This window comes from Pelophylax lessonae (genome assembly GCF_965119305.1).
Source record: "Pelophylax lessonae genome assembly, chromosome: 6".
Classification (NCBI taxonomy): domain Eukaryota; kingdom Metazoa; phylum Chordata; class Amphibia; order Anura; family Ranidae; genus Pelophylax; species Pelophylax lessonae.
The window spans coordinates 297,757,840-297,772,905 of NC_138773.1; the positions used below are offsets into that span (position 1 = coordinate 297,757,840).

General features: G+C 45.3%; 1 protein-coding gene across 3 annotated transcripts in view; it reads left to right on the forward strand.

The window, feature by feature from the left end:
• CCNT2 (cyclin T2) overlaps positions 1-15,066 on the forward strand; it is a 145,287-nt gene that overhangs the window by 7,412 nt on the left and 122,809 nt on the right. For all 3 annotated transcript variants that reach the window (XM_082260942.1, XM_082260940.1, XM_082260941.1), the window contains exon 2: positions 8,742-8,823. In XM_082260942.1, the coding sequence (XP_082117068.1) occupies positions 8,742-8,823 (82 nt within the window). The remainder of the gene's footprint in view (positions 1-8,741; positions 8,824-15,066) is intronic.

The window sequence follows — 15,066 nt, forward strand, 5'->3', positions numbered from 1 at the left end:
ATCAGTGTGCACTGAACATGTTGGCTGAAACAAAGCAACTTTTTTTTTCCTTCAAGAGGTCTAATAGTTAAAATTTGCAGTTTCTAAAATTTCTTTATAGTCCTCACAAAGCTTTAAGGTGTTTATATATATATATATACACACACACACACACACACACACACTGTGTTTGGCTAGAGTAGTGAAGAGTTAAAAGGATAAGTTCATCTTTGGGAACATGTTCCATCTTGGGGCAGTGTTCCCCATACTAACTATTACTGTTTGAAAAGCAGTGCGGCTGTGCAGGGCTCCATCCACACGGCCATGTCATTCATACACAGAGCTCTGAATGAACTACAAGCCCCGACATCCTTGACGACTGTCAGCTTGTAGTTCTCAAAGAACTACTAGGCGCTGTAAGCACTGTGGTAGTTCATTGAGTGTTCCTGTCAGAGACTATTGGTTTACCTGTAAGGGATATACCGGTAAGTTCATATGCTGACAGATCTGCAGGAGACCTGCATGGCATTCGAGATCTGCTAATTGCTGGTGCAATGCTTTACAGGCTCCTGCAACAAAAAATAAATTAATTTTTTTAGCTGCAAAAAAAATGTGCATTTGTTGTTGTTTTTTTTTTTTTTAAAGTGAAGTTATCCTTTAACCACTTAACGACCAGCCACGTAGATCTACGTTGGCTGACTTTGAGTGGTTATACCGGGATGATGCCTCTAGCTAGAGGCATCATCCCGGTACCGTTGTTTGAAGCCGGCGGTCGGCTTTCCGTCGGTAACGATCGATGCGGCTCGGGAGCCGCTCGATCGTTACCCGGGGGGCGGGAGGGGACGTCCCCCCCCCCCCTCCCGCCGCCTTCCGCGGCTTTGCTCAGCCCCGAGCACCCAGCCGGCACGTCCGCCGGCTGGATGGAGTCCCGATGAATGCCGGAAACGGCATCGATCGGGTCTCCGATGACGTAACCCGGAGGCGGCGTCCATGACGTCACATCCGGGTTACTGTGCCGCAAAAGGCGGCAGATTTAAAAAACGGCTGTATGCAAAAATGCCGTTTTTGGCGTTTTGCATACAGGGAAGTGTAGTGGAGGGGTCTAGGGTCTTTTAGACCCTCGATCCCTCCATAAAGAGTACCTGTCACACATATTGCTGTCACAAGGGATGTTTACATTGCTTGTGACAGCAATAAAAGTGATCAGATTTTTTTTTTTTTTTTAAAACCTGTAATAAAGTTAAAAAAAAGAAAAAATAAATAGGAAAAAAAAATTTAGCCGCCCCCGTCACCGTTAGCTCGCGCACAAAAAAAAACGTATACGCAAGTCGAGCCGCAAATGAAATCGCTGTTCAAACCACACATGTGAGGTATCGCCGCGATCGCCAGAGCGTGGGCAATAATTTAAAAAAAAAGAGCTACACTCTAACTCAAAACTGGTAACCGTTAAATAAATTTAAAGCGTCGCAGATTGAGATCTCTATTGACCGTAGTTTGTCGCCATCCCACGGGGGGGCGCAATTTTAAACCGTAACATGTTTGGTATCTATTTACTCGGCGTGACATCATCTTTCACAATATACAAAAAAAATGGGCTAACTTTACTGTTTAGTATTTTTTAAAATTAGTGAAATGTGATTTTTCAAATTTTTTCCAAAAAAATGGCGTTTTAAAGACCGCTGCGCAAATACCGCGTGACAAAAAATTTTGCAATGACCGACATTTTATTCTCCAGAGTCTTTGCTAAAAAAATATATATAATGTTTGGGGGTTCTAAGTAGTTTTCTAGGAAAAAATACTGGTTTTAACTTGTGAACAAAAAGTGTCCGAAATAGGGCTGGGGGTAAAGTGGTTAAACCACTGCCAGTTCATTTTTAGCAGAGTGCCATTGTGGATATTTCCCTTCACTTCAGGAAATCCACCAGACTGAGGGAATTCCCCTGTCATGTGGCACAGGTTTGAAGATTTCTTCTTACCTCGTCCCAGCTTTTGTGGGACTTCAAAATACATTCTGCTTACCCAGAGCTGCAGTGTTCTTATAGGATTGGATATCATGTACAATATACAGTGGAATTTGCAGAGTAATTGATATTCGGGGGGTTCTTAATATGACTCTGGGGTCAATTCACAAAGCTTTAAGATGTGTGTGAATATAGCTAAAATGTATGTATAGTCACAACCCCCGTCGGAGTATGATTGTGGAATTTTCCCCTCACTTACTGTTCCAGAGACACAACAGGAAGTTGGAGAAATACACCAGTATGAAGGGAGTTTCCCTGTAATGCTAGGTTCACACCTATGCGTGTGGCTGCGGGAGTGGGAATTGCAGCGATTCCCGCAACCACTAACAGTGAAAATGCGCTGCTCTTAGGAGACCACTGAAAAAAGGTGCATGCACCTTTTTAAAAACTAAACCACAGGGAAACTGCACAATCTTTTTAACCATACAGTTCCTGTGATCGTGCTGCTGGCTGAGATGCTTGGAGGTGCCATTCAAAATGAACAGCAGCCCTGTGCGTCTTGCAAGAGCAGCGTGATTAAGCTGCGGGTGGTTGCAGGCATTGGCATCAATGGGATTCCTGCAACAAGAACGCACAATGCGGGATATTGTGAACTGAAACTAAGATCTACCAGTTATGAAGTACAAGGGCATGCCTGGATACAAGCTGATTGGATAAATCCACATATTGAAAAATTTGGTAAATCTAATTGTACAAAGATTGTATGGTCATGTAGTAACATGTATGGTGACCTCTAGGCACAATTCCCTTTACCTCTTTCTTGCCTTTGTGGGGATTAGAAGACTGCAAAATTACATTCTGCTTACCTTGAGCGCCAGTATGTGTTCTCTATACTGTTAGGAATCATGTACCATTTACAGCGAAGTTTGCAAAATAATAGTTGGCACTTGGTAGTTCTAAAAATGACATATATCCAATACACAAGCTGTATGTATAGCCAGTTGTTTGGGTAGAGTTGAAAAGGATTAAAACCACTTGCCAATTTATTTTTCCCCATTGTGAGTATTGTGCAAATTGACTTCCTGTTCCAGAGACACAGCAGGAAGTAATTAACCAAAATTAGGGTAATTTCCTTCTAAGGTCTCCTTCACACTGGCACTCCAGTGTTTGTGTGTTTAGGAATGTCCTGTTATCGCTTATAAATGTAGGGTAGACCGTTGTCCCTGGAATAGGTGTCCCCACGGGAAGATTTCCCCTCTCCTCTCTCTTGTCCTGGGTTTACTTTCCTTTTCTGTAACAATGGTCCCCAATACAGATAGGGGAGTGATTCAGAAAGGGAACATAGCAATAAAAATCTCATCCTTTCCCACTGTCTCCTGGGAAAAAGTTATCTAGAGATACTTTAACATAAAAATAAGGAGCTTTTTTCTCAGCCATGTCAAATGACTATCACGGTTTTGAAAATAAGGATCCTTTTTCTGACGCGCTAGCTTTGTGAATTGAGCCTATGGGGGTCTCTGTGTTAAAGCCGCTCATAGATGAACCAGTTTTCTTTCCACCGTGGAAGGATCTATTCCCCCATCAACATTGTTGATGGTGAAATGTCTTCTCTAGTTCTATTGTGATTTGCCGGGCCACCAGAACACAATGATTACTGCTAACAGCTATTGCCACCAGCAGTAATTGCATGTAAAAAATCTGACAAGCTGGGTTTACCCAGGTCTGATTGGGTACAATCAGCCTGCCCACAGGTGGATTGAATCTCTGCTGAGCTGGCCAAATTTTTAATCAATGGTTGGCCAGCTTAAGTCTTCACATTTTTCATAAGCAGATAATTAGTCCAATTATAAAGTTTCCTGGGAAGCTTCTTTTTTATATTGTGATATTACATGCATTTTGAGGTTACAATTGTTAACTGCTCCTTTTCATCTAGGGGGAACAGGAAAAACAACTTTACTTACCGCTTTTCTGCAATGGTCATTTTTTTTAAAGTGTATCCTAAACCTAAAATGTTTTTCTCTTGGATAGCTAAGGAATGGTTAAACACCTGACATTTTTTTTTTTTGTTGTCCCTTGTGGAAGTCTTCTCAAGTTGGCCATAGGTGAATCCAATCTCTGCTGATTTGGCAGGAACTTGTTGAGATTCAATCCATTTATGGGAAGGCTGGTTGTACTACAGTCAGTCCATTTATGGGAAGGCTGGTTGTACTACAGTCAGTCCATCTATCAACTTCAGTACAACCAGGCTATTGGATTTTTTCATGCGATCACTGATGGCAGCTATATCACTCTGATAGAACACAATAGTGCTGTGTTAATGGGGTAATCAAGCTATTTTGATAGAAACTTGCATAAACTGTGGGTTGCTTTAGTTTGTCCTGTACACACCACATGAAGTGAAAATAATCCCTACAAAGTCAGGGGTGTTTTCTGTTAGAGCAAATATCACTTTTGTTCATTGATGGACACAGCTCCTGATTCTTCTTAACCATTGGGTTATACTGCCCCCTACAGGAGTAGAACGCTAGGCAGGAAAAAGCTTTTATACGCCCATGGGCACTCGGCTATAGGCACTCCGTTTTTCTGCCTAGTCAGGAGTAAGGACCTAGTTCATTGCTGGGATTTCTGGTCCTGCCGATTTTTTTTTTTTTTTTTTTTTTTTTCTTTTTAAATTAAATTTTTTCCTATCTTTGTTTTGTTACTGCGAGAATCTACAAACAGTTGCCGGACTTGGGGACGAACCGGATAATCAAGATCCAGAGGGTCCCCCTAGTCTGGCCAGCCAGTGTGTGCCGATCGCAATGCCGCGTTAGGTCGGCTACGACATAGCCCCACTGGACAGGGGCTGGCCTGCGAGTTAAACACCCGAGGCTTTGCGGCCTACCAGTCGGAAACTACGTGAGTTGGCCCCTGTGAGGGTGGCTGAAGCCACTGCCTCCTATTTGGGCATCTGCTCTCCCCTCCGCTGTCCCTGGGTGGTCAGCTCCGCTGGTACTTGTGTCCAATCGGCTGGCCTTTGACAAAAATTTGGGCTGCACAGCCAAGTCGGGCGCCTCCGTAGTTGAAGCCCCCACTCTTCCTTTGGGCATCTGCCAGACTGGTATCCGTGCACTTGCAGCTGGGCCTCCCCAAAATTTGGGCCGTGGCCTGCTAGGCTCTGTGGTCAGTTTGGTGCCTCCCTTGGAAGGGGTGGCGCTGTATGTGTGGCGCTTCATTTTTTTAATGACAGCTTGCCACCATTATTGTGTGTGGCACCTGGAACTCAAGGCCACGCAATGTAAGTCTTCTACGTACGATGGTAGATCATCCTAGAAGTAGATTTCCTAATTTTCAACAGCATAGGAATCACAGACTCAGACAAACCTCCATCCTTCAGCGCCTGGCTTTCAACAGCCAAGCCGTTAAAGCCAGCGACTGTAAAGCAGGGTGGAAGATCGGTCCTTGGGACAGCAGATCCTCCCTAAGAGGAAGTCCCCAAGGAGCATCAGGGGCCAGCCATACCCGATCAGCATACCAAGACCGTGTAAGGTCAGTCTGATGGAATCCCTTCTGCTTTGATCCTACACAGGAGTCGTGGCAGAAATTTGAGAGGGCTGGAACGGACCGGTAAGCCCTCCTTAGAATGCAGACTACCTACTGAGCCGCCAGGACACTACTTGTGCCCGGTTGGTAATTGACATAGACCACGGCCGTGGCATTGTCCAAATTAGTTCATACCGGACACCCCTGAAGACGAATTGTCCAATGAGCCAGACAAAGGCTGATCATTTGCATTTCCAGAACATTAATCGTCAGTTTGGACTCTGCCAGAGTCCAAACCTCCTGAGCACATCTGTGCTGAGGATGCCTCCCCACCCCGACAGGCTGGCATCCATGGTGACAACCATCCAGTACACGGGAAGAAAGGATTTTCCCTGTCGAAGTGCCAGAGAATGAAGTCACCTCCAGAGACCGTGGATCCTTGTCCCATTTCACCAGAATCTCTTTAGCTGAGATCTTGTGTGGAACTGTGCAAACCGACCGCCTAGAGGGTGGACACCATCAGGCCCAGCACCCGCATGCAAGCCCGGAGGGATCGCTATCTACAGAAGCTGAATTGCCTCCTGCATTGTCTGGAGTTTTTCCAGAGGAAGAAACACACTGGCAAAGGCCAAATCCAGAGTCAGACCCAAGTGGTCCAGTTTTGGTGGACAGAGTTCGCAGTTCTATCTCCAGTTGTCCATCAGAGAGCTCAGAGACTCTGCTTGCAGAAGATAGTCCAGGTACCCCAGTACTGCGATTCCCCGCTGACTCAAACAATGCCAACAACCGGGGCCAGCACTTTGGTGAAGACCCAAGGAGTGGAGGGGAGACCAAAGGTCCACGCCACAAACCAAAAAATGATCCTTGCCCACAGCAAAACAGGAAGCGGTGGTGACTGGCACATATTAGAATGGGCAGGTAGGTGTCCTAGATGTTGGGGCGCCACTACCGTGTGAATTGACTCCTCGCAGAACTTCTGTACTTGCACAAGCAGTTTAGTGCCTTGAGGTCCAGAATTTGGACGTACCTTGCCTTCCTTCCTGGGAACTGTAAAGAGGTTTGAGTAAAAACCCCTGAAAATGTTCAGAATCTGAACAAACACCCCTTGAAGGAACAAGTCTTGCACTCCCCAAAGAGACCCGTAAGTGATCTGGGGACAAGTGCAGGTTGGAAGGGAAGAACCTTTCCGGAGGATAAGACCAAACTCAATCTTGTAGCCTGACCAAATAACTTTGTGGACCCACGTGTCTTATACCAGGGAGATCCAACTCCAGATACAGATGAAGGTGCCCCTTCGTGCAAAGGCAGCCTTGTCTGCAGGTCTGGAAGAGCCTGCCCGTGGCTTGCCAGACCAGGTCCTCTTGGAAGCCCTGACTTTTGATCCTTTGTCTTGAGACCCTGAGGGGCGAAAAAAACCTCTTATGAGCCAAGGAGAATGGCCCACGTCTACGACGGGGCTCCTTGCCCTTGGTAGCCTGCGGAAAAAGAGTACTGATCTGCCAGCTTCGAAAGACGGGGGAGTAGTTTCCCCTCCAGGTCCCGGTGATAGGTTTAGCTCACTTTGGCTGTCTTTTTCCAACAACCTTTGGCCTCACACTCCCTGGTGCGTACCTTTCTTCAGGGTGTCCCGACATTTGGTTCTTTCAGTGTGGGCTCCGTTGCCGCCTTGGTATCTTAATGTGGTGGTGCTTGCCGCTCTACAGAAGCCTCCCTTTGAAAATATTTGGGAGGGGTCCCTGCTTGCGCTGCCCCAGAAGGTGGTCTTTTTTTTTTTTGGTGGCTATCACCTCTGCGCGCATGGTGTTAGAACTGGCAGTGTTATCCTTTCTTTCACCTTATTGGTGATTCACAAGGATAAGGTGGTGCTTTGCCCCTGTCTGTCATTCCTTCCTAAGGTGGTCTCTGACTGTCATTTGAATGAAGACATTGTGTTGCCTTCCCGGTGTCCCAGGCCAAACATCTGACGGAAATTGCCTTGGATGTGATCCAGGCAATTAGGGTGTACCTGGCAGCAACGGAGTCTTTTAGGAAGTCAGACACTGCTCATGGACGGACCTCACCAAGGGTTGTCTGCTTCTTCTGCGACCATTTCTAGCAGATGGGTTAGACAGATTGCCTATTGTATCAGGGGTCAGGTTTCTCCTTTTTTCAGGTGAGCTACAGTTGCTTATGGTTGAGCTCCATGTAACCTGGATGGCTTTGGTTAGCCTTGGAAATTTCTTTCTGCTTTTTATTTATTTATTTTTTCCCCCACCCCTTCTGTTTAACACTGCTTTGGGACGTTCCAATGGTTTAGAAGAATCAGGAGCTGTCCGTCAGTGAACAAAAGAGAAAATTGGATTTTTGACTTGGCATAAAATCCATTTCTCTGATGTTCATTGCCAGACACAACACCCAGCCCTCTGTGGAGTTGGCTTTCTTCTGACACTGCTTATAACAAACCTGAGTGCCTATAGCGGAGAGTGGGTGTATACCCCCTGGGACTGCCCATAGGCGTAGTCAAGCTTTTTCCTGCCTAGTGTAATACTCCTGTAGGGGGCAGTATAACCCAATGGTTAGGAAGAATCGGGAGCTGTCAGTCAATGATCATCAGAGAAATGGATTTTACGATCAAAAATCCGATTTTCCTTATCTTTGGTTATGAACTCCAAACATTTTGGATTTTGGCTATACAACAGTTGTTTTCTTTTTAATGCATTGGAGTCCCATTCAAAATGAATGAGCTACTACATCATATCTTAGCGCTGGGAATTCACATGTGTTATGATGTAAACAAGCACCATATTAAAAGGTTGTATACATTTTATCTAGATTTCTGTTAAACTAGTTTGGAGGCAGAATTTTCTGTAGGATTGAAATTTGTTGAAACGTTATCTCCGTTCCGTGAGCAGGTAATCAGGAATTGAATAATTATTCAGAAGTTGAATCAGTATTTAGTTCTTCATGAGGTCCTAAAAATGTTTTTCTGATATACTCAGTGAGGATTTTATAAATTATAGATATGCTCAATAGGGAGCAGAGAAGTGCAGTGTAGGTTGTCACTCATTGAGCAATAAAGTTCCTGGTGGGTGTTATTGTAAATTTCCAGTTGTATGGGTTGATTGGCACACTTGTGCTCATGAATTTTAAAAAACGAACTTTGCCTGATTTGAAACTTGACTCGTTACAGATAACTCCCTAAATTTTCACTTGTAAAATACAACTAAGTACATGAAATGCTTTTGTTATTCATCTTTATTTCCAAACTGGTTCCTGCTTTCCTTAACCTGAAACCTACAGATCCCAACTGACCATCAACACTGCCATTGTTTACATGCACAGATTCTATATGCATCATTCTTTTACCAAATACCACAGACACGTAAGTATTTATCATCTTTTCTTATGCTAAAAAGAAGCTGTTTTCATTTAGTTGAATGGTTGTAAAGTTGTCTAGTGGTTTTATATATTTATGTAGTTTGTGAACCTTTCTAGAAATAAAATAGACTGCTAGGTTTCTGCAATCACACGGAGCATAAAAAAACGCTTCTACAGGAGTTTTGTCTGTCGAAGCAGCTCATTGTTATCCTGTGTCCATGCACATTAGAGGCAGAAAAAGAAAACCTTTCTGGATTGCATTTTTGGAAAGAGTTTTCTGGCAGAAAACACTTCTAAACACCCGTAAAAAACGCTCTCAATGAGCATTTGTTTCTGCCAAAAGAACTGATGTTTTTTAAGCTCAGTGCGCATGGACCCTTATTGTTATAGTAGGTTGCTTTCTGTTAAAATTAATATTTAAATTTATTTTTGTTTTTAATGCAAGCAGTGTAACTGCCTCAATTTGACTGTAGTATCAGCCACTCAGCCAATGGACAGCAAAGCTTGGACTGAGGAAGGGAGAAGCAGTACAATTAGCCAATCGGTTGTGCTTTGATGGCAGGGAGCATTCTAAAAGGAGAGAGCAGAGTAACCGAGAGATGAGCTCATTTGTGTACTGCTACTCCTTTCACGGTTCCTTCTCAGGTTGTAGGGAGCAGAAAGCAAGACCTGTAACTGTTAACGGCAGCAGAGAAAAATGAGATCCCTTCCTATGCCAGGCATGGTTGTGTAGCAGAGCTGTGTAAATGTTAGAACTGGATTAACAGAAATGCAAATGTTTTGGCAGCTAAAACTGCTTCAATCTGTGTATTTCATTGTATTTGGTGGTTTGCCTGGATGATAGCTTTACTATGAACCAAAGAGTTGCCTATGTGGGGAACAGAAACTGGGTCCCTTTTAATGGTAGTCTAACTTAATAGTAATGCTTACTTTTCAATTGCCCACTCCTGAGAGGCAAAAGAGGAAAATGTAAGCTGCCTTTCATGGCATGGAACTTGCACAGAGCTAAGGAGTCTGTCTAAAGTCTAAACATTCAGACATTATCTGATATGCTGCTTTGTCATTGTATATATTCAGTTTCATGCATTAAACGTTAAGATTTGCTCATATGAGTGGACATTGAAGTCATTCAAAGACTGTCCATCACTATAAAATTGATAGTCCATTGTGCTTTCTAAATGTGATAATTCCTTGTCCAGGGTTTGGTCAAAAAAGTGGCAAATGAAATAGTTACTGGCAACTTCATATCTATACCGCTCATTCTCCTCTTGGCCCCAGTTCACACTCAAGCACATAAAGAGCATGTTGTTTTATATATGCACCAATGTGCCCCTGTTATGACAGCTGCTTAATATCCTAGTGCAGTGATGGCGAACCTTGGCACTCTTTTGGAACTACTTTTCCCATGATGCTCACCTACACTGCAGAGTGGATGAGTATCATGGAAAATGTAGTTCCAAAACATCTGGGGTGCCAAGGTTCACCATCACTGTCCTAGTGGATTTCAGACAGTCTCAAATGTTAGATGTTTTTGCTGGTTATCAGCAGAGTATTGTTGGAGTTACATAGTTATCCATTGATTTTAGATGATAGACAGCAGGTATAATGTAACTGCAAAAAAAGTAACAAAATCCAGCCTCTAACTTAGTCTTTCATGATGCATCTGCAGAAGTACTGTAGACATTGGGGCTCATTAAACTATAAACAGGAATTTACCTGTGGGCACTTAAGGATTTTGATTGGTCTGAGTTTTGCTGACTGTGTTCTTTTAGGCTGCATTCACACTGAGGTGTTTTCCAAGTGCTTTTGTGTAAAAATAAAATGAAAAATGCTTCCATTTGGGGATTTGAAAAGAAATGCGCCTCCCCATTGAAATTAAGTGGCTTCAAAAACCCCTCTGGTGCAGTTTTTGAGTCACTTGTCCTTTGAAAAATACACCACAGAAACGCTCTTAACGCATAGGCTTTTTTACTGGCAGTTTTGAAGCGAACCAGTGTGAAAGTCCCTTACGGGGAGATCTTTCCACTTCCTGCCCTGGAGACAAACAGGGAAGTGAGGGGAAATCTCCCCCCCCTTTACGTTGTAGTTACCAGATCAGATGCCCATTGGGATGGTTTCCCTTAATCCTCTGCACCAGTAACCGCACCTGTGCACATATCGAACAGAAAAGAATATGGTGAACTTTTTGAGGGTGACTCGGCCTGTAATACATGATGCAGTTTTATAACCCTTTCCTACTTTTGAAACCTTAATTGATATTTTTTATACTCCCATCTGTTAAAGAGGTTGTAAGGCCCCGTTCACACTCGGGCGACGCTACTTTGCCGGGTGACCTCATAGGTCGCGGCGCGCTGCTCACCCCGCGACCTCGGAGCTGCCGGCACGGACTTCATAACATTGAAGTCTATGCAGGTCGCTCCGGGTCGCCCCAAAGAAGCTCCGGACCCTTTTTCTTAGTCGGAGCGACTTGTGTCGCTCCTATTAGAACGGGTCCATAGCTTCTGTATGGCAGGTGACCTGTCAGGCGACCAGGTCGCCTGACAGGTCGCCCCAGTGTGAACGGGGGCTAAACCTCAGAAATGTAAAAAAACAAACACCTGAAAGACAAATACATAATGAGCTAGTATGCTCATTATGAAATACTTGCCTTAGAACGAAGCCCCACAGTGCTGCCCGCTCACCTCTCTCAGGGGTGACATGTTCGGTCGCCCTACTTCCGGGTTTGCTCCATCTGATTGGCTGGAGCCGCGATGACGTCATGCGCGCGGGAGCTGACGTTCATGGCACAGGGCTCTGAAGGAACGGCACGAGCGGCCGTTCCTTCAAGCGCGTGCACCAGTGATGTCACTGGCTGCATTCAAAGTAAATATCTCCTAACCGGTGCAAGTTTAGGAGCTATTTACAGTACCTATAGGTAAGCCTTATCATAGACTTACCTATAGGTACAAGTTGCAGAGGAGGGTTTACTTCCTCTTTAAATGTTTGCAAGGAAATTGATATAAAGATTTAGCATTTTAGGGCCAATACCTCCCTGAAATGAAATGGCTGCCCGTGCACCCAAGGCTTGCCCCATTGGCTGCACTCAACTCAACTTTTGTTAGGAAGGAAAAGGGCCGCTGAGTGTTTTTTTTATTTTTTTATGTATTTATCTTCTGGAAGTTCAGAAACTACCAGATAAACCAAGCAATGGTAAAGGGCTGTTGCTTGTAATAATGGAACTATCTATAGCAGGGGTCCTCAAACTACGGCCCGCGGGCTGCATCCGGCCTGCCGAGGCTGCCTAACCTATAATCAAAACGGCCACTGTCTGCTGACATTTTTTTTTTGCGTGTTCAGGAAATCGGCTGTGGCGGCTGCCAATTGGCTGTGTTACTGCCGCTCTGCACTCTAGGAGTTCTAGTCCTGACCGCGCTCAAGTGCCTTGTGGCGGTGGGTGGGGAGAACTGAGCAGAAAACTACAACTCCTGGATACTTTGGAGGCGAGCAGAATCACGGCGCATTAGGCTGGGCGCTGAATGGCTGCAACAGTGCAGCCTAAAGTTTTTAAAAAGAGTGAAAGCAGCTTATTTTGGACATGGAGTCTTCGGACTGGAGGCAGGGAGCGCCAGCCTGCCAGGGGACGCATATGACTGGCTCAGGCTGGGCACTGGCTGATGCTTGAAGTGGTCATCACCCACAGGAAACCAAGCAAGGACCTGCTGAGCTGTCATCGGCATCGCTGAGGTGATACACCCTGACACCCCCAGCTGATCCCCACATCCCATCTCCCACCCACCCACATACACCCATTTTACCCTGCCCCAGTGCCCTGCCCACTCAGTAACCTCAAAATAGGAAATAGCCCCCCCCCCCCCCCAACACTGTCTGGCTGTCGGGTCCTGTGTTGGCTATGGCCTATGGGTCCTGCTGGGAGCTGGCCATGGCCTGTGTCCTGCTGGCCATGGCCTGTGTGTCCTGCTGGCCATGGCCTGTGTGTCCTGCTGGCCATGGCCTGTGTGTCCTGCTGGCCATGGCCTGTGTGTCCTGCTGGCCATGGCCTGTGTGTCCTGCTGGCCATGGCCTGTGTGTCCTGCTGGGAGCTGGCCATGGCTAGCTCCCAGCAGGACCCACAGGCCATGGCTAGCTCCCAGCAGGACCCACAGGCCATGGCTAGCTCCCAGCAGGACCCACAGGCCATGGCTAGCTCCCAGCAGGACCCACAGGCCATGGCTAGCTCCCAGCAGGACCCACAGGCCATGGCTAGCTCCCAGCAGGACCCACAGGCCATGGCTAGCTCCCAGCAGGACCCACAGGCCAAGGGAAGGACTGCAAGTTCCAGCATGAACCCTTCAGAGCTGAGGACATGACACCCCCTCCTAACTAGTGAAGGACTACAAGTCACAACATGAGCCCCTGAAATCTAAGAATGTGACCCCCCAAAGTGAAGGACTACTAGTCCCAGCATGAACCCCTCAGAGCTGAGGACATGGCAGCCCCCCAAGTAGTGAATGGCTAGAAGTCCCAGCATGAGCCCCTGAGATTTAATAATGTGACCCCTTAGATCTCACGGGTTCATGCTGGGACTTTTAGTCTGAGGGGTTGATACAGGCACTGCTTGCACTTTAGTCCTGGAGGCCATGGTTTTAAATATTGTATTTTTCCTGTTTTTTGTACACTACAAATAAAACGTGCATAGGAATTCGTTCATATTTTTTTCAAACTATAGACCGGCCCCCAACAGTGTCCGTGGGACAGTGAACTGGCCCCCTGTTTAAAAAGTTTGAGGACCCCTGATCTATAGCATGAAAAATGTTCTGCTGGTTTAGATGCAGCTTTAGGGCCATGTGACACGGGCTGTCTGATCTGATCCGCCTGTCCATTTTTGAGGCGGACCTGGATTGGAACTCGCAGTCTCCCCTATAGAGCGGCGGATGTCAGTGTCCGCTGGCATCCACCGCTATCCAATCCTGCCTGCAAAATACCGACAGATGGTGGTCCTATTTTCCATCCATCTGGTGGATCGGATCAGATGGAGATGAACAGGCGGTCCGTTTCTATCCGATTTCCCCATAGAGGAGAGCGGGGGAGCAGGGACTGCCTATGTCCGCTCTGCACAGTGGAAGCTGACAGGACCTGTCATCCACCTGCTCAGTGGGGATCAGCGGAATCCGTTGCTCGGAGGCAACCATGTGAAAAGGGCCTTATTTAATCGGGTGACTTCACACTGTTTCTTTGTTGTTGTTTTTTTACCTTTTAAATAGTTTAAAGGTAATCAATACACGGGGCCTACCCTGGCTTACTTCACATCCACAAATTGTTTCCTCCTGATCGGATTATTTTTTTTGTGTGCTTATTAAATTTGAAGTATAACCAAAACTTTTTTTAGCTTTGGATAATAGTGGGGAGGGATTAGAACCCCTGTCAGGTTTTTTTTTTTTTTTTGTTGCTGTCTGCTCTTATAAGGAAGATTCACCCTCTATTTGTCCGGTTTACCATTATCATTGAAAATTAAAGTAAATCCCAAATTTTGGGTTGTACCCAGAAAAGTAATAGAGAGGGAATCTTCCAATGGGGACACTAGTTCTGGGGACCTGAAACCAAGAAATTTTCTTAGTTTGCAGGTATTTCCTCTCACTTTCCGTTTAGCTACGGGACAGGAAGTGAAGGGAAATCTCCCCAATGGGACTCTTGGCAAAAATAAACCTTACAGGTAGAGGCGTGCCGAAAATGACAGTTTTTAAAAAGTATTTATATTTTTATATATAATTGTATTGCATGCAACTTTTTAATAAATATAACGTTAAAGGAGTGTGAATTTTTGTCAGCCATTAGAGCTGTATGATTGGTTAAAAAAAAAAAATCAGGATCTCGCTTCACCCACCCCACAAGATCTTAAAGAGGAAGTAAACTCTCCCCCATTTAAATAATTAAAACAGTCTTTACAAATTGCTCTCTAGATCTCTTCTAACCTAGTTCGTTTACTTGCAATCCATCTCTGTCCACTTCGCTGGCACATACGCATAATGTCCCGTGTTCACGGCATGCTTTTCGTGCCGTTGGTCTATTCAGTATTACGCCATGGCTCCGTCATGTTCTCACTGCGGCATTGCTCTGCCGTCTTGCGAGACTACAGGCTCATTCACTATTAATATATACAACCACCCCACGCTACGTGTATGTACTTTTAAGTTAAAGAGAAACTGTTGTTCATCACACAGTGAAATCATACTTACAAACCCTATACCACAGCGAAAAACAGTATTACCAT